The sequence below is a fragment of the Lampetra planeri genome, chromosome 35 (genome assembly GCF_965212315.1).
Source record: "Lampetra planeri chromosome 35, kcLamPlan1.2.h2, whole genome shotgun sequence".
Taxonomy (NCBI): Eukaryota; Metazoa; Chordata; class Hyperoartia; order Petromyzontiformes; family Petromyzontidae; genus Lampetra; species Lampetra planeri.
Window position 1 is genome coordinate 2,522,257 of NC_136141.1, and position 20,014 is coordinate 2,542,270.

The following is a 20,014-nucleotide window of genomic DNA, read 5'->3' on the forward strand; positions in this document are numbered from 1 at the left end:
AATCAGTTTTCGGAACACAGTACGTTGCACACAGCACGAACAAAATAATACATAGCATGCAGGATACAGCATATATAATACTCAAAATAATATGCAACACAATGCACAACATGTATCGCAAAGCGCAACACATCACAAGGAAGACAGCACTCACAACACGTCAACATGGTCCTCACAACACAGCACACAGTACTCCGAACACAATATCAGAAGATGGAAATTAACACAGCACATGACACTAGGAACACAGCAGTTATCACACAGCATGCAACACTCCGAACACAGCACAAAGCACCCCGAACACATGATGCTTAAAAGCACACTGGATGCAGCACTCAGAACACAGCATGCAGCAGACAGTTCTCAGAACAGCACACAGCATTTATAAAACAGCACATCATACATGCAGCGCTTACAACACAGTACAACATGTGCTGTTATGCATGCTGAGATGTTAAGAGTTTGAGGGATGACGGTGTAATGACGTTACACATCACACTATTAAATGTTCCCAGCGTTTGCGCTGATAGGAAAATCCACCACTTGCTTGTCTGTGCCATGGCATATTAGCGCCAAACACAATTCCAATACACTGCGTCTTAATGAGGGTGCAGCCCGAGATCCGATTTGTAACCAGTAAAGATATGTCAAGGTATCGAGAGGAAACCCACTTCACCCTTCGAGCGGTTACCGGTGCCCCAACTAAAACCATTGACGAGCTACACTTGTCAACTCGGTTCAATCACGCGCGGTCGAAGCCCGTGTTGAAACAAGAGATCCCAGGCGTGCCAAGCTCGGTGTCTTCGACGTGGCCGTCACGAGTCGTCCGAGCGACCCCCGGCCAGCACGCCTTGTTGTGTGTGGGTGTGCGTTTGAGGACACACGGAGCACGCAGAGGGAGACCCACCCCCCTGTACGTGTCCTCGGCCGACTTGTTGTAGTTCCACAGCCGCAGGCCGGCGAGGGGCTGGCTCTTCGGCAGCGTGACGGTCAGCGTGTGGCTCCCCCCCACCGCAAACGGGATAAGCCACATGTGCTCGTCACTGGTCGTCACGTTCACGCCGTCGATCAGCCTGCGCGCAGCCGCGCGTCAAAATCAACGCACGCGCACAGATGTAAATGAACTGACAGCCCCTTTGTCAAGTACACTGCTGGATGAAGGCAACCCCATACCGTGTTCGTCGTAGGGTTTGTTTGACCGGGCTTCATCACACCGGTCATTGCTGGTTTGTGAAGGCCAGGGATATAAGTATGGCAGTGTATAAGTACAGAGTGAAAATAGATTTTTACGCAAATATGCACGTATACGTAAAGAAAGCACGCACACATATATACAGGGGGACAGAGTTGGCAGCACAGACGAATAACTGGATGCAGTTCCAGACAGCGATGGGCATGGCCATCCCCCCCTAGAGCATGGGGGGGGGGGTGGAACAGAGGGAGTTCGCTCTCACTTGTCGAGGGTGCGGTTGTCGTCCGTGTACTCGGGCAGGTCGTTGAGGTCGCGCGGCTTGGCATCGAGCATGGCCAGCTGGAGTGCGATGGTCACCCCGTCCGGCCCCATCAACTCCAGCCCCGTGAGGCCCAGGTAGTGCGGGTCGCCCCACGTTGCCGAGAAGCTCAGCTTCAGACCTGTGCCGCCATGGCCACACAATCGGTCGGTGGGAAACAAAGCTCGCTTCAGGGATCGTTTAGGGCTGGAATAGGACTTTCAAATACCTTTGGCGGGCTACGCAATGACACACACCTTCGCCAATTCTGATTGAATGCGTTAACAGTTGGAAACACGGTGTTGGAAGGTTGGAAATATTTCTCTCTATTGCCTGATTAGTATGGCTTAGATGCTTGCAGTGATATTATTTTTAAGTGGTAAGCCTCGTGTGGCTGTGTGCCGAATGAAATGAAGTTGTGGGCTGGATATTGCCTGTGGGCTGTAGGTTCCCCACCCCTGGTTTAATGGCAATGAACATTTAAAAAAAAAACTACACAAGGTGGTCGATTTCCCATCAGCTCTCTCACTCAATGTTCAGAGTACAGAACATTAAAATGTTGACTCTTGAAGATATTTATCAACATCATTAAAAAAACAAAACAAATATGCTTACAACCAAAGCACCCTGAATGTGCCCCATCTCATCAGATCTCGGACACGAAGGAGGACTGAGCCTGGTTAGTGCTCGATGCGTGACTGCCAGGGCATAACAATTGACATACAGTAAAACCTTGGATTGCGAGCATAATTCGTTCCAGAAACGTGCTTGTAATCCAAAGCGCTCGTATATCAGTTGTGATCACGTGACGCTCGGCAGACAAAGCGTATACACGTACTACTCGTATTGCAAGACCTCGCTCGTTTATCAAATTAATATTTATTTTAAATTTTTGCTCGTCTTGCAAAACACTCGCAGACCAAGTTACTCGCAATCCAAGGTTTTACTGTATAGTTGTTAGGACTGCTAGGTGCCAGGAGATGGCAGCAAAGCAATGGGTTCTGTCCTTATTTAGATTTGGTTAATTGAATGAACTCAAAATATTTTGATCACGAGTCAAGGCTGCCACAGAGCCAAATACGTTTAAACTCCGTAGGCTGACAACTTTGAATTGTTAAATAATGATAAGGCAACAGCTCAGCTGGAGTACAGCACTCACATTTCCCCACGTATTGTCCACAAGGCCGAGCAGATGTCTCGTCAGAGGCTGCCTTCTGTACACGGCACAAGACAAATGAGTTTAGTGCAATACAAAAACATGAGAACACATCACAAGAAATTAGGCATGTCCCTCGACAAAGTATCTCACTACAATCTTCATCGTCGTCTGCGCACCCTCTGCTGTCACCTCCTCTATCCTCCCAAAACGCATGTCCCTCCCTTTTTGTACCCCGTCTTGAGATGTGGACACATTCACAGACACGTTAAATGCAAACTGTAATTGTACAAAGTGGCCCATGCCCACAAATACGTTCAGAAACCCCCATTTAAGACCACACTCCTTCTCAGGAGCAGAGAAAGAAATAAGTAATGAAGGATCAATACTTCACAATGTGGTGCCTCGACAACAAAAAAACAATTAATAACCTATAATCAGAAACCAGGTGAAAGCTCTTTGAGAGAGACGTGTGTTTTGCGAGGGAGATCGAAAAATATCGCCGCAACACCACCACGCACGCATTTTCCGGCTGGAGCAGTGTCAGACCTGGCCGGTGTTGGGCCCACGTCCAGCCCGGGTCGTGGGCCGCTCGACGGCGGGTTTGGGGACGCAGGGAGAGTCGGGAACGTCCTCGGGGCTGTCCCCGTGCGCCGTTCGGGGCCTCTCGGCCTCCTCGCCGGGACCTTCGCCACTCACGCCGGTCACCGGGCCGTTCGCATCGGGAGACGCGGCTGTGAAGGTGACGTCGTGAGCCGCCATCGCCTCCAGGATGCTGTCGTCCATCGTGAAGAGGATGGTGTCGCCAAACTGCTCCAGGTCTGGGCGGCGACAAAGTTTATGTGCACAGACGCACGCACGCACACATACGCGCACAACAACGCTTTTGAGCTGCACACACTGGGGTGTGTGGCCCTGGACTGCTGCATATGCTGGAATCTTTGTTGCTTCTAATATGATGATGATGATCATGACGATCATATCGAACACCATCATGTAGCAATGATTATATTTATTATGATATAGTGATTACAATAAGGATAACCATGAATTAAATTATGATGATGAGAATAATTGGCAAGGTACTGTATATATGTTGAACTTGTTTTGCACAGTACATAGCCAACCGTGCTAATCGGAGGTGCGCGGGAAGGAGACACATTTGGAAATTCGCGAGGTAAATCATGTGCTGGGCTTGACTCTTCCCTCAAGTATACTTCTATTTTTGACCGTTAGCCAAAAAGAGCTACGCAGACCGTTTCATTGACTACTGCCTGCGACGACGATTCACCGCGCCCTCCCGCCACTGACCTCGCATCAGCGTTCCGGACGCGCGCGCAATCTCTCCCCGGAAGACCTCGCGGCCGTCGAGCGCGACGTGCAGGTGTCTCGCCCCGCGCGAGGCGTGCACGCGCGACTTGTTGTAGTTCCACACGCGCAGCATGGCCAGGTGGCATGGCTCGGCCAGCTCCAGCGTCACCAGGTGATCGCCACCCACCGTGAATGGCGCCAGCCACATGTGAGCGTCGTCGCGCGACCGGTTCACCTGCGCCGCGCCGGGGTCAGACAAGGCAAACTCGGTGACAGAAATAAAATTGCACGTGCACACGGCCCCGTGGTAGCGTGTTCGGCCGCTTGGTGCGGAGGTTCGTGGTTCAAGCCCGGCAGCCGCCCTGGTTAATACCGTGGTATTTAAAATGAAATATGCAGCGTCTGCTTCGCAGTCGAAGTCAAACGAGTAGGCCATTGTGTGCAGGCGTCATGGTCCAAATGTGTCACATTCAAAATATTACCCGCAAATTACTCAACCTAGGATTACACGAAGGCATCATCACCCCTCCCCCCCCTATTGGTAGAGTAATGCCCATTTGCAGACTAAGTTCTGAGCCACTTTGTACCCACAGGGATAGCTGCTAATGGGCATGTGGAATTTTCACCTCTAGCTGTAAAACAAGAGATGGCCACCTCCCTACAGGAATCCGCATTGAGCTTCTCATTGCCAACATTTGCAATTGGTCGATTATATATTTTAATTCGCTATTTTTACACCAAATATTGGTGGAAACCACCTATCTGTGAACACATGCATCGAGTTATTTGTTGTGAGGGGACTTAATACTTAGTATATGGTCGTACGAACTGAGCTATCTGATGTCCGCATCATTTCCATACTACGAATGCACCATATTTAACCTATGAGACATTGAATGGAGATGCAGGAATTGCCGCTGAAATGAATGAGGATTCTTTGACAGCTGAAGTCATCCATCGCGTACTCATTGAAATCACAATTTTTGCATCTTGATGCAAATAGTATTCTCGTGGCAAGTCCAACAATCACCGCCAGATGGCACACCAACCCTATTATAAAACCATCAATATGAACATTTTAACGTGGGAATACTGAATATATATGAAATAAATTAAGACCTTGCTGAAATCTCCCATGGTGGAATTATGCGATTTAAATGCGACTCCTGTAGAAATCACCAAAATACTACTCGCTTAATGCAGCAGAGTAGCGTGTTTAGTGTGGATGCTGGATAAATGAATGTACAGGATATATGTTGAACATCTTTCGCAGCGTACGTTAGCTAACCGTACCAATCGGAGGTGCGGAAATGAATGAATGCGATACCCTATTCAATCTCTCTCCTCTTCATAGCAAGGCGCGTGGGACCCTCCAACCGGCGGGTCCCGGCGCAGTTGCACCGCCTGTACACTCGCCAACTACATACAACACCGCGCTTACGTGTTCACGGGAAGTACATTTAAAATGTTACCGGCAATATAAATGAACAAATGTCTCACGTTGTCGAGGAGGTTTGAGACAACCCGCGGATCGTTGCCGTAACCCGGCAGCACGTTGACGTCGGCCGGCTCGGCCCATATGCGCGCCACCTTGGCCGGCGCCCCCGTGCTCGTGAACACCTCCAGGCCGTTGAGGCCCACGTAGTGGCCGTCGCCCCACGTGGAGCGGATGTTGATGACGAGGCGCCGCCCGTAGGGCAGCTCGGGGATCTCGAAGGGCTCGGCCGTGTCGCAGCAGGGCAGCTGGGAGACAGCGGGCGGCCCCGCAGCAAGCGCTTGGCACTCGGGGCCGTCGCGCTCGTCCAAGTCGACGAACGAGGAGCCCTCTGCGAGGCTGCGCAACGCAAGGGTCACGGTGCGTGTGACCCGCACCTCCCGATTAGCGTGGTTGGCTACGTACGGTGCGAAAGAAGTTCAACATGCATCATCATCACGATCCATGGGCAGAGAGCCCGTAGGTGTCCACTACACACTGTCATTTGTTACCAGTTTCCTCTGTCTTGTACCAATATGCTCAAGTCGTGCCACATCTTTCTGGCACCAATATCTTTTTTCGTCATCAAGCCATTCTCTGTTAGGACTTCCTCTCCTTCGGTTCCTTCCATTTTTGCGAACATACATACAATCTGGCAACGTGCTTATATTATTCCAAGCGAGAATTGTTTGAGACTGTCCAAATGTGGGAGACTTCCCCACTACCCCGCACATTCCCATAGCGCAGGCTCATCAGCAGCAAGACACCGTACCCACGCTTTTGCCCTACGTGATACTTTAAAGATATTAGTTTTGTAAACCACACGGACGGAAATGTAAACCTCAAGCTGTCACCTTCCGTGGTGGGCCATGCATAGTTACTTATTCCACGTTGGCTCAAATTAAGTTAAATAAGAGTGCAATTATATACACGAACAAACAAAATACGTAATTTGATCTGCAGGAAACACAATCACCTCCTCTGCATCTTCCCCATGGGAGTCTAGTGAAACTCAACAATGAGCAAACTTAAACAAGTGTGCGACAATCATCAATTCAGCTGGCACATTCCTACACAAACCTTTGAAGTTAATGTATTTTGCTGTCAGCAGACCACTACGAAATTGCTGCTGTTTGTCTCCCTTTAAATGTCACAGGCAAGTTACAGTATTGCCATGCTTAAACAGCTGTAGGGTAGCGCTGGCGTCTATTCCAGTGATGAAAAGATGAAAAGTCCACATTTAAATGATGGGGGCCAGAACTATCCACAAGACTATCCGCACGTCAAAGTGGCAAGGCTGGCTACGTACAGTGTGAAAAAAGTTCAAAACACATACACATCCACTTGTTGTCTTCTCACAGAGTGGTATTGATCTCATCAATTGTAGAGGGATGGTGATGGGCTGAGTCGACCTCCAACTCACGGCATTCTGGTTGAGAATGTCAAGCACTATGACTTGAGTCAGCACTCTAATCACAGGTTAACGCAGCTTGATACTCCAGTGTGGAACGATTCATGAATAATGATAGGTCCTCAACTACCCCCCCAACCCCGCACCCCCCCCCCCCATCGCGATCCAAGAAATTCGTCGAGATTCCATTCAAAAGTCGATTCTTGTTTGCACTGTCTATCGCATTAGTAGTGAGTGTGCTGTCTGTCTCACTTTCATTTTACGTCTCATCTGAACTGTCCTCGTGTATACTGTCGGTACTGTCGCATTTGTGCTCTTTAAAGTACTGTATTTAGACACAATATAAATCCACGTTGTATTTGTTCTGTCTTGTTCGTTATGGCCATGAACCTAAAGGAAACATTTTCATGAAATGTGCAGAATTATTATTATTGACTGCTCTCTATCAATTTGCTGCTGGATGGTCTCCTCACGCCGTGTTTAACCAAAACAAAAACCAGGCTGGTCAGTGCGAGTTGGTGATGGGGGGGGGCAGGGCAAGTTCAAATATCACTCACCACTGATGATGTATGTATGGTGAACTTCTTTCGCACCGTACGTAGCCAATCATGCTAGTTGGTGGTGTGATGTTTAGCAGTGCCAGGAAATCGAATTCAGGTCACCGGGTTCACACTGGAGTACACTAACCACTGCACTACCACTTCAGCCATACGTCGACAATTGCACTTTTGACACATGATTTGATACAATATAACTCGCTACTTTGTGAGCACAGAGCAGCGCTACAACATAAATGATTGTACCGTGCTTCTATGCTCACACATCTATACTTGCCGGCCTTCACCAACTCGCTCACACTGACCACCACTGGCAGTGAAGCATTGTCAAATAACTCCCACGACCCACACGGTGTTGGGAGGCCTTCATCCAGCAGTGTATTGATAAAGGACTCACACTGCATTATTACGATTCGATACTCATACCATTAGCATAAAAAAACAACTGCAACGATGAATCGATCACACACCTACAGTGGAAATATTTCAGTGGTATCGCCTGTCCCTGAGGTGTCGTCAACAGTGCAGCGTGTTGCCTATCCTACTGCGGAAGCTCAGCCCCGCAGCCGACCGGTGGACGCCGGCGCAGGTTGCGAGAGGAGCCGGAGTCTGTGGCGGGTTACCGGGCGGAGCGTTGCGACGCGGGCCCAGCCGTCTCCATGTCGGGCAGGTCCAGGCTGGGCAAGCGGCCCTTCTGCGTGCGGTCAAACTTGAGTAGCGAGTCCCAAGACTCGAGGAGCGAGCGGTCCTGCTCCCGAGCCCACCACGCTCGCGTGTCCCCACCGCTGTCCCGCTCTGCAACGCCGCCCCGCTCTGCACCGACCCCAGCGGGAGAAGCGCGGACGACGAGGTGAACGGGATCGCTCGTCGCCATGACCCCCGTTCTCTCAGTGCGCGATCGTCAAGATTTCTAACTGCTCGGATGCACGACACCTGGCTACCGCTTATAAGTACTGTGGGCGTAGTTTTTACACAAGCGGCAACAGCGTTAACCTCGGACGTATAAAGTGACCTTCATGGCAAGTAATCGCAAAGCGCATTTAAGCAGTTTTATAAGACGTAAATCTAGAAACTAAACTGTACTGTTTTCATTTTACTATTTTTATTATACCGTTTAAGGCCCACTGTGCCATATAGCTCTTTTTCAGAAGCGACCTAGCCACAAATGATCACTCCAAAAAGTGGTTTGTTATGTGTAAACTTATAGCAGCTAAACACTCTAAACGCATGTTTCTAAATGTGGAAGTAAAAACCGGAGGACCCAGAAAAAAATCCACGCGACCACAGGGAGAACATGCAAACACCAAATATACAGGCATCAGGGTCGGGAGCCCAATTAGACGTAGAAATGAAAAGACCCCTTGAGTACTCGATTACTGCTTTAAGGCAGTCTGTCTCCAGCATTCTCTTTATAAATTCTCAGTGAACGTTAGTTAGTTGTTTTCCCCCCGCACCTCCAATTAGCACGGTTGGCTATGGTACGGTGCGAAATACGTTTAACAAACATACATACAAGACGTGCAAAGCTGCACGATGGCAATACGCACTCTGCTAAGTGAGCTAAATAAAAACGATTATAACAGACAAACGATATGAAACCCGTGTTTCATAATGCTCATTGAACTCAACACATAACACATTTGTCTGTGCAGGCCCACGCATGCAGTACTTGTTGGCAACAGACATCAAGTTTCATCAAATACCTTCAAGGGGAACGCCCTGACAAAGTATTTGGTAACCACAATGTTGTGAACATTCTATAGCTTTGATACTCTGACACTGGCGGCAAAGACAATACACTTATAGATGACACATACCTCTGCAAGTTGTTAATAAACAAGGCAGCCAAGGGTTTATATCATCACCAACAACAAAATATGAAAGAACATTTAAATCACCATTGGAACCTCCTTTGCCAGTAGCAACATATGATAATAGTTTTTTTACCCTTTTATCTGGCAACAAAACTGACACCTTTTTTACAAGGAGTCATGTTTGCATTGACCACAATACCTGCGGTCGAAATGCAAACAAAAACACAACTCTGAAAATGTATGCACTGTCCTTGAAATTGATTGGTCCACACTCAAGACAGCTTTTCTTAGAGCCTAGTCTCACATGGTGTTGGACCAGATGACGCCAAAAGGTGCGCCTATGCATACATTATCAGAGTTGCAAGGTGGCCAGGAAATGTATGGCAATAAAGGTCATGGGTTGTTGAATCCATCTGTGTAATCTTTCAGCAGTGTCCCCTTGCATTCGTGGACTTCAAGTGTTTCTAGTCAACTATGAAGTTGTCTATAATTTGGAGCTGTGCACCAAATTTGTTCTTGTTCCCACCACCTGCCAATAGCACATACGATGCACTTTTCAATTCACGCTAACCGTACATTAAGTGATTTGCTCTGCCTTTGTCCCGTGGGCTACACCCGTTCGGCAAAAGGCACGTCCAGGCACCGAAAAGCAAGAGTTAATCACGTGGGGTGGCACTAATAGTGGCAGCATCAACAAAAAGACCCACCATGGAGGTTTTAACCAGGGGAAAGAACTTCAATGGGTAGACATTGTGGGCTTAAGATTTTTGTTCAGTGGGACACCCATTAATTCAGCCTTAACTGTAGCTTGTGGCAAAAAAAAAGTGCAAGCCTGTGCCCGTTCTGGTTATGGCCCGAGTTGGTGCACATCACAGTTGTCGTTCAATTACCGGTCAAGATAACACCGATATGATTATTGTTAGTTATTATTTATTACCGAAGTTGAAGAATCAGTTTGGAAATACTGCACAGCAGTGAGCCTCATGTGGGAGAACAACCTGGCGAAATCATGTTGCCTTTTTAGCCTTCACTCAGTAGGGGGGGGGGGAGGCACACTTTCTCATAAGCATTAGGATAAAAACTAAAATGACATTGAAAATGATCGGACTTGGGATTTAGCCAAATCAAGTTCAAAACGAAATTTAATATGCATTTATTTATTTCATTTTTGGGCAATGACTGATGGCCTAGCTAAGACGATCAACTGGCTTCACTTGAGATTGCGATTTAATCACAGTGCTTCTGCCAGGAGTCAGCGGTGCCAGCTCAGCACTTTCATGTCTGAGCCGCCCAGCCACCTCTACAACGTTGGAATATTGATTCTTGTATGGGCAGTGCTGTTCAAAAAAAAAATGCAACTCCTGAAGTCGAAACCAGTTCAGAGTTTGCCTCGTTAAATCAAATGCAATACACTGATCCAGAAAGCACATCGGGCAAAGGCTTGTACGTAATTTAATGCGATCAAAGGTACCCCTTATATATATCTACTTATTTTACATTATCTACAATTCCCCAGTACTGGAGCAGTCCACAAAACACATTTTATGGCATTAGTAATTTTTTGAATTTTAAAACTGCGGCTAAAAAGTGGATGACAAGTTACATTAAATTCGTAAATATATGCTGCATCTGTACCTTGTTTTATTACTGTTTATACTGCATTCTTGTAGCCTTGTTGACAGAATGTTTTCTCGTAAACTACACGTAAAAAATGCAACCCAAAAAAAGATTATTGGTACATACATACCTGGGATACGACGCTTCAACAATGATTTAAAAAAATGCTTTAGTCACAGGAAGGTGCTCCATCATAGCTCTTTAGTGATGTGTATGGATGGGGCATTTAAACAGTGAAAGTCATGTGACTGTGACATCACGAGACTTCAATAATAATATTTACGAAAGACTTTTTCTCATTTATGACGCTTCCAGCCCAAGACCCACAACCGTAGGTGTGTATCTACAAGACCTCGATTCGTTTTTTTTTCATCATGGGATTGCAATCTACAGCCTACAGGCCACAAACTGCCTGTGGCATGGTTTTTGATCGACCCACGAGCACCTAGGGTAAACGAGCACACAGCCTACAACTCTGCGAGATAGTTTGCCTCGAACAGGCTACCACAACGACATCAATGATCGCAAACGTGACTGTCCATGGGGGAACTAGGAGATTCCTAATGTAGCCCACGCTCACAAAAGGTTTGCAGACGCTCGCATGTTTTACTCATCTAAAGAGCACATTGCTGAATAAAATACGTTCACACGAGCAAGCGTTTTTGCACGCAAGTGCAGTCCTGCATCAACCGCACCTGAGAACATGGGCGCCTCGGTCGTTTGCAGCGCGCTCCGACGTCCACTCAAGGGCCTGTCTGCCCTCCGGGGCCCAGCGTCCAGGAACGAGACCAAGTCGACATCTCCTCCCCCGCTGCACTCCTCGTCCCCGCGAAGAGCATCCCGGGTGCCGCGCTCCTCCCCACTGCTGCTGGAGCTGTGGATCGACCGAGCAGATCGCACTGCCTCTCCTAGAGGAAAAGTGTAATTTTTTCAAACAGGTTAGGCAAAATCATGCACACGCATGGATTATCCAATGGTGTCGAAGCTGGCGATTTTGTTTTGGAATTATTTAATTTTCATTCTGGAAGCCAATGGGTAGATGCCAGGGTAAAATTATTTTTGCATATTTGCAAATAGTAATGTTTTGCAGCCAGCCAGCCAGCCATCCACCTCTGCAAGCCGAAGATCAATTTGGCTGGTTTTCAAATAGAGTAAATCCCTAATCGCAACACAACTGTTGACTACATTTTAGTTCATTTTTGATCATGTTTATAAACAGTTATAGTGCCCCCTCAACCTATGAGGCAGAAAGACGGACAGAGCTCATGCATACATGCTTTAATCTTAGTTGGAATGTTTTAATGCACTTGGAATTCATTATCATCTGGTTAATCTCTTCATCAATTCTAATTCATTCATATAAATAGAGATTTCAAATTTCATACCACTATTGACTCTACATGCAGCAACACCGTAAGGAGAAAAGATTTGCAAATTGAACACGAGCCTGAATCATAACACCAGTATACAAAAAACTCATGCTGTATAATTTTCATCACGGAGGTGAACCATTACTTTCACATGCATTCATTTGTAAATATGTTACCCTTGAATAAAATATTATTTTCAGTGGCATGACCAATCTATTTGTGTTTAATCAATTATTTTATGAGCATATCTAAACCTCGCACGGTTTTCATTTTAAATGACATGCAATGCTTTCAAAATAGTGTTGTCTTCACGTACCTACGCGCGACGTGGAGGCTGTAGCCTTGTTCCGATTCTCGTCGCTGGAGCCTCCGCGTAAGTCGACGTCGCCTTCCAGCCAGGGTGGCTTCCATTTGCTCTTGGACAACATCTTCTTTTTCTTCGTTCTCTCCCGTCTGTCCGCTCCCTCCAGCCAGGCGGGTACTTGCTGGGGCTCCTCGGAACTAGAAATCCTCCTCCCAGTGGCCTTCTCCAACTGATCTTTCATGGACATCTCCTCGTCCGAGATGGAGGCCTTTCTCGACCGCTGCTGAGAATTTTGGCTTGCGCCGCAAGTTTTTTCTTGTGCTCCTTGCCCAGTGTTTCCAGCGCCGCTACTTTCTCCACGTGCCTTGGACGCTCCCAGGCGCTCCGGGTCCACTTGTAAGGCCGACATGTGTGGGCTCGCCGAGCCACTGGCATCGCTCGCCGTGGTTCTGACATCGTTTGATGGCGCTGAGGCTGAGAGCTCAAGCTTGCCAAGGGCTTTCAGCAGCTTTTTCTGCTGCCTGGGTATCAAGCGCGGCACAGGGGACATAACCAACAAATCAGAATAAACTGCCATTCATACTACACAATGTGTAGTATTGCTTGATTAAAACATTATTATAAAGTGAATGGAAAGAATGTTGCCAGTAGCTAATATGAGTAATTGAAGGTGAAGGTACGCCAGAACTCATCATAATAATAAAATAATTTACAGCTCTCTTCAAGCCACTGCTAGATGAAAGCCTGTGTCAGTAATGGGGGTTGATTGGCCATACTTCACTAGCCTGGTCAGTGCTGGTTCGCGAAAGGAGAAGAGGCAGGATTTGTTCAGATGTTACTCCCCACCGTGGTTAGCCATGGGCAGACATTTTACTCGGGTCACAGTGTTCATAAAGCAGTACAAATACGAATGCAACACAACAACATTATGCGATGAGTCTCTTTTGGTAATGGTCTATCATTAATCTAAAGTACAGCCAAACATTTTGACGCGTTAAGTATATGAAACTTATACATTCCCACTTATTAAAGCCAAATACTAATTGTAATGATTTAATACAACTTGATTATCATCCTTTAGAGCAATCCTACATAATGGTGTATGACAGGACATTAAAATGGCACTTTGGGGGGAAAACATATGAGCTGAGTGCTACTTTAGTATGTCATAGTAATGTTATTTGGTAAATGTAATTGAACACCATTATTAAAATCAGATCATACAGTTTATACAGGCATGTGCTAGAGTTATTAAAACATCACATTGACAACATATTTCAAAGTGTAGGGAGTTAAATGCAGTTGTCACTATAGATCACTGTTTTCCAAATTGTGGAAAAAGATATTCATCATTGTTATTACATCATTGTCATTCTTTTTAATAGTTATAATGAAATAACCACTGTGAAATAGTCTCTCTGGCCTTACCATAGATCCATTTGCTGAATTTTTTCCACGGCCTTACTGACACTGTCGTTTTCAGAGGGTGAATTATTAGCCTAAAAAAACATTGAACAAAAAATCACAGCTTACAAACGTAACGCATGACTGACTGGCTGGACTGTTAAGCATACAACGTTCCAAAATTTTAAACATCAATGAAGTAGGACACTCAACTCAAGGCAACACGCCGACGATCCATTTAAAATACCACGCAAATAATAACTTAATGTTACAAAGCGCAGCAGAAATGGCAGTGTATGAATACAAAATATACGAAGTTTATTCTCCAGCTTGTGCTCACTTAAGCCAAATACAACCTTAGCAAGGGCTGAACATTTTGTCTCTTGCATCACTCTAACAGGTCTCCCCAGATTACACTTTTTGGCAGTGTGCCTCCCCTCTGTGAATAAGCACGTAGTCTTTTGAGTATTGCTCGAAACCCTTCCCAGCCGCCTCCAATCATTAACGTATCTGTGCCTCTGGTATTTGTGTTAAGTTGGTGGGTAACTGCTCCAGGTTTTCTCGTGCCTAGGGAGCTCAATTTCGCTGTGCACATACCGTTGCATTATCATCGTACAGTTCATAATTAAAGTGTAAAAGTATGCTAATGTGCAATATGGCAATGAAATGTGTAATGACGCTCTTAAGCACAAAAACGTCAAAAGCCTAAGTGTATCCATACTTAAAAGAACATTGGGACAGTAATCATTTCAATTTCACATTCCCATAACAGGGGTTAGTTTTCTCCATAGCACAACTGTCAGCGTGCCGCAAAGTGGTACTTATTTTATCGACTTCAAACAGATAGAAGGGCAGCGTTGATCACCAAATGGAATTGAAAATGGTTATCTTCTTATGAAGAGTCGAATGTTCTACCAAGTTGATGCCATCACACCATTCTACCGCTTCTTTATTTTTATTAGATGCTGAAGTTGTTAATAAAGAACAACACACATTCTTCAAGTTCTGCTCATACAGTCCCCTACCACGTGCCCATACAATTCCAACTTCCTCTTTCCAATTACACTTTCTTGCCACGGACTTTTCCCAAATTCCAAACCGTTTCGCCCTATCCTACCTCCACATACATCCGAATTCAAATGCCATGATATTCTATTCTGGTTGCTTCTACAACACCACCGCCAAAGGAAACAACAACAACAACATCCAGCCAAGGGCACCTGCACAGATTTTCCTGTGGGAGTAGAGGTCATGAGAGATTGGTTTTCTGTCCTCACAGCTTGAGCCACAGCCTGGGCCCTGTTGGTGGGGTCTGCCTCCTGTGAGACCCCACGCCTGCTTGCTGAAAGGGGCTGCTCCACTCCCTTCGATGAACCTGGAACAAAAAAAATAAAACACCACCATTGTCATTTGTTTCCATCCAGTGTGCTTATTTAAAGTTGTGTTCACGATGCCCGAGTGTTTTCTTTTAATTACATGCAATTATATATGTATATGAGCTAACTAAATGCATTTCTAAGTGTCTTTTTAAAGCCAAATTCATACTTTAATTGCTTTTAAACGGGCAGCCTCTACAGCACACAAGGTGCTACACAATGCCCAATCTATAATTGAGAGGCCCGTATAAATAAAACCATCAGACTCAAAGAAGCAGGCCTGTCCCATTTAGATACAATGATGTGGGTGTCACAACAAGTGTTGTGACAACAGGTGGTGACACCCCGCACGTCCGATTAACACTCGCAGCTCTGATTCGCACGGTTGGCTAGGTGCGGTGCGAAAGAAGTTCAACATATATACAGGTGTTATTTTTACTACCACTTGCTCTCCGTGTCGTAAAACAGAGAACAAAAACCTCACAATCACTTTTACTGAACATCGCACAAGGTAAACAAGTACCTTATCAAACGTCACAACCGCTAGCGGTGGCGTTAGCCATCTCCTGGTCTAACCAAGAGTGGGTTTTCATTCGGAAAGGCAAAACCCTTTTGTGTAGCCGCATTGTGTAAGTGCGCGCGCACACTGAGAACAAGGGATGCCTTTCTCTCCTCTCCCCGCCCCCACCACAAACACCCCAGCGCTGTAAGCAGAGACGCTGCACTACCGCTCTGAAGGACGATGTTCCGCCCGTCTTGGGGCACGGAGGCCGGGATGACAGTACCCGCACGGACGGTCGGACCACTCCGCGCCAACATCGCCTTGGTGGGCACCACGGAGTCGGCGTCGGCTTTCCTCTTGGCAGAGAGCAGCCGTTCCCTCCGAGCCCCTGAAAGGAATTTCAATAAGGCCGTAACCCAACCAAACGTGGCCAAAAAGGAGGATGCATAATTAAAGTGCTTTATTATTCTGCCGCTACGAGCACGTTGTTTATTGGGGAGAAAGCAGGCCAGATCGGTTTCAGAACGTAGTTGCGAATGCGCCGATCATGAATGTGCGGTTTCTTGTTCTTTTTTAAAGGAAGATGCAACGACTCAACCACATAAAATAGCTCTTAACTTGTAGATCCATATCTAGGCTGGCTAACACGAGTTTGAAGCCTTATTAATTTAGCAAAAAGACTTTGAAATCCTATCGAGGCCCTCCATAGTAATCTAGTGATGTCACTGCATTTACAACATTTTAAATTAACAATGTTGTTCCAGTGATGTCACTAGAAATCTATAATGGAGGTGACTGTAACAACTTTAAAGTTCTCTTTAATACAATTCACAGTTTACAATAGAAATTTGGATTAACTGAGAACGATTGTGTAAGGGCGCTTTAGAAATTTGAATTATTATTAATGATTATTATCTCAGTGGAACCACTCCACAAGACAATGTACAACAGTAGAACATTTGCACTACGGGGAAAACACATTCCTGCGGAGGGAGCTGGTAGGAACGTTGGGTTGCTCGGTCAATGGCCAGGGTCAACGGCGGCGTGGTGTATTCCACAAATATGGCCGACTGTGAGGGCGGGCACAAGCCGGCGTGAGTAAGTTAAACGTTGAGTTTTATAAGGGCACCACGGGGTGACCAGCCCCTCCCCACCCAGCCCCACCCCTCCCACCCCCGACCCAGCCCCACCCTCCCCACCCAGCCCCTCCCCACCCTCCCCACCCAGCCCCTCCCCACTCCACCCAGCCCCACCCCTTTCATTTTTGGATGCACGACGGACGGACACAATAATCCCCTGTGGGCTGGTGGAACCAGGTGGTTCCTACCAGTAAAAAAGGCATACATACGTTTTTCTCATTAACAACCTGAAAATATATTTCAACCATCCCAGTACATACAACTGAGATCACTTTCTGCAACAAACCTCGTATTTTTGGTTGCATCTTCCTTTTAAAGAATGTACTTTGTATATGAATCACACCTGCTTGGTATGTTATGCTTAATCCAGGTAAGAATTAGCAAAGTCAAATCCTGAACATATCAGCATACTTGAAACGGCCCCTGTGTTATAGTTCACCACTGAAAACCTGAGTATCACAATAGAGATGGCTCTTAACGAACAACATCAGTTAAGACAGAATCTTGAATAAATTAATAGTTTATGTGGGCAATAAACATTAACAAATTATTCTGTCCACAGAGGACAGGAGGATAAATGGGTGGGAAGAAGGTACTCGGGTCCAGGCAGGTTGCTACATGTGAGATGGTGTCTTCATTGTAAAGGCACAAATGCACAAAATGACTCCGCACAAATGTACGTATAAATAGATGGTTAGATGGCACAGTAGTTAGATTGTGAGTCTTACTATCATATCCAAGTGAGTCTCACAATCATATCTAAGTGGGAGGTCAGTGTTCCAGGGTCTATAAAATGTGTTTCCACTCTGTGGGAAGTCAACAGTGGTTTATTCTTTGGACCGATTCATCCTTACAACGAGAAATTGTGGAATTTCCACTCCTGGCCAGAGGGCTGAAAAAAAGATCGTATGAGCAACCGCTCCACACTCAGAAAAATAACTTTGACTTTAACCTGCATGACGAATCCTGCATGCAGCTGCCTGAAGCGCAGACAATCAACAGTCTATTATCGGAACCAAATTAATGAGCCAAGCAACAATCTTTGATTAAATTAACAAAGTGAAACCAACCATGCTAATAAAACATATTTAAATTATAGCAATGCCCCATGTTATGTTGTCTTAGTTGAAAATAATAACAACAAAATAACAGCGAGTTAAACTCGACCGTTCAACGCTGTCAATGTGTGCACACACACCAGCTGGCGCAAACTCCAGCACAATGAGCTCCCCAGAGCCAACGCCAGCTGCCGCCGACGGTTTGGCCGCTGTGCCCTTGTGATGAGAGGGCCGGCCAAGCGCCGCCGCAGCCTGCGGCTCCCCGGGACTCCCCGGTGAGCTGCCACCGTCGAGGTCCTCCTCTATGGAGTCCTCTGAAGAATTCTTGTCCGAGTCCATGGCAGTGACTCCCTCCTTGGGTTTCTTGCCGGAGATGCTTGTGCTCAGGCTGAATTCCAAACTTTTGCGCAGAGCCTGCAGAGCATTCCGCACCGTGACTTAGCCTCGCACTTCCATTGGGACGAGCGCCGTTCACGGGCTAGCGCTATGGTTGCCACGGCACGCGAGAGGATCGCATGGACAGGGTTATGTACGCCAGGCCTCCTTTTGTCTTCCCAATGTTGATTTTGCCTACACTGCCAATGCAGGTATTTGTTTGCGTTTGATACGACCAAAAGTCGAGGACATGGCCAAGTTCAGCCACTGCTTGAGTTGTGCTTGGCAAGGAATCAAACTTAATTTACCAGCACAGTACTTAATTCCCACAGTTAATTAAGTACTGGGCCACCAATACCCATAAACACATAATAAAGAAACATTTCCAACTAAAACTATATTTATTTTACCAAACACATTTTATATATATCTTTTTTTTTTATTTTACCAGGTAAGATCCCTCATACAACCTTATTGTCAATGTGTCTACAAGAGGTATGCTAGTGAGAAAGACGGTCAGTTGAGCTGTATAAGAATCGTGTCACTCAGCCAGATTCACTGTATAAAGGCTTCATGAAAAGCTGTAGTGTGATTATAAGCATGTATTTTAACCTATAGTTGATCTATTTTGTTTGTGTGGAATTTTGTTCTGTATGAAAAATACCTTGACGTCCGTCAGAGTAAGCAGGAGCTTATTTTGTGGCTCGCATTTCCTCGCCCCATTGTGTTTTCCTCCTGAGGCATCTGACTCCGTCTCGTTCTGGAAGAGACCGGAACATTCTAATGAGCAAACAGCTAAAACTACTCAGCATAATGTAGATGCTCTCCAAGGCTGTCTGACATAAGCTGGAAGCTTAATTACATTAAATGTTTTCAAATATATATTAAGACATTTCAAATTCGTGTTGCACAACCCAGTATTCCTAGCCTAGGTATGTATCAACGAGAGTTATTTAATGTGTCCATTGTGTATTTAGTTATGTAGCAAATGTGATGTTGATTCAAACATATTCCGATGTCACTCGATTATGTTTCGAACTAAAACAGAAATCCATGTTAACTTTTCAAATAGATTATAGTTAAAATTAACAATTGCAAAAGTGATCTCTTCTTTAGTAATGGACAGTCTCGTGTTGAATTGAATCAGCCCGTTTAAGGACTTTGATTAATTTGATGCATGCAATCGGTAGCCAAAAATGTCCATGGAATGAAGATCGAAACTTAAGAAGAGACTCGTCATCGTTACAGTAATGTTGTATCTATGTATGTCGAACTTATTTCGCACCGTACGTAGCCAACTGTGCTAATCGGAGGTGCATTAGTTCTAAGGGTGTAACGGTGCATTGAGTTATCAATGCAGATTAATAAGCTGAAGATACATGCATCAAATCACTTGTTTAATAATCAACATTTTTTTTATTCAGAGAAGTTATATATTTTCTGGTTATACCTGACCCTTGTCGCCAATAGCAGACGTAACATTCACCACAATATAAAAGGTGAATGGATTCTTCAATTAAAAAAAATCTTGAAATCTCTGATACATTACTCGAAAACCATAATGAGGAACGGTGCATTGAAAGCAGCATGTGATGAGGTTAGAATGCCTTTGAGTACTGCTTCAGCACTCGTATTTAACTGCCTCTTGCATGTGGT

The 20,014-nt window shown here is 45.8% G+C and overlaps 1 protein-coding gene across 4 annotated transcripts in view; it reads right to left on the reverse strand.

Moving 5' to 3' along the window:
• The window catches only part of LOC144730254 (katanin-interacting protein-like), a 32,628-nt gene that overhangs the window by 5,598 nt on the left and 7,016 nt on the right, over positions 1-20,014 (reverse strand). For 2 of the 4 annotated variants that reach the window (XM_078610911.1, XM_078610913.1), the window contains 14 exons: positions 19,023-19,118; positions 18,124-18,397; positions 16,070-16,174; positions 15,129-15,283; positions 13,933-14,003; positions 12,517-13,025; positions 11,526-11,738; positions 8,023-8,212; positions 5,458-5,791; positions 3,958-4,192; positions 3,196-3,467; positions 2,650-2,704; positions 1,455-1,632; positions 908-1,073 (listed from right to left, as the gene is read on the reverse strand). In XM_078610911.1, coding sequence (XP_078467037.1) covers positions 908-1,073; positions 1,455-1,632; positions 2,650-2,704; positions 3,196-3,467; positions 3,958-4,192; positions 5,458-5,791; positions 8,023-8,212; positions 11,526-11,738; positions 12,517-13,025; positions 13,933-14,003; positions 15,129-15,283; positions 16,070-16,174; positions 18,124-18,397; positions 19,023-19,118 — 2,853 coding nt within the window. Of the gene's footprint in view, positions 1-907; positions 1,074-1,454; positions 1,633-2,649; positions 2,705-3,195; positions 3,468-3,957; positions 4,193-5,457; positions 5,792-8,022; positions 8,213-11,525; positions 11,739-12,516; positions 13,026-13,932; positions 14,004-15,128; positions 15,284-16,012; positions 16,175-18,123; positions 18,398-19,022; positions 19,119-20,014 lie in introns of all 4 variants that reach the window. The other 2 variants (XM_078610910.1, XM_078610912.1) reach the window with 1 other exon arrangement.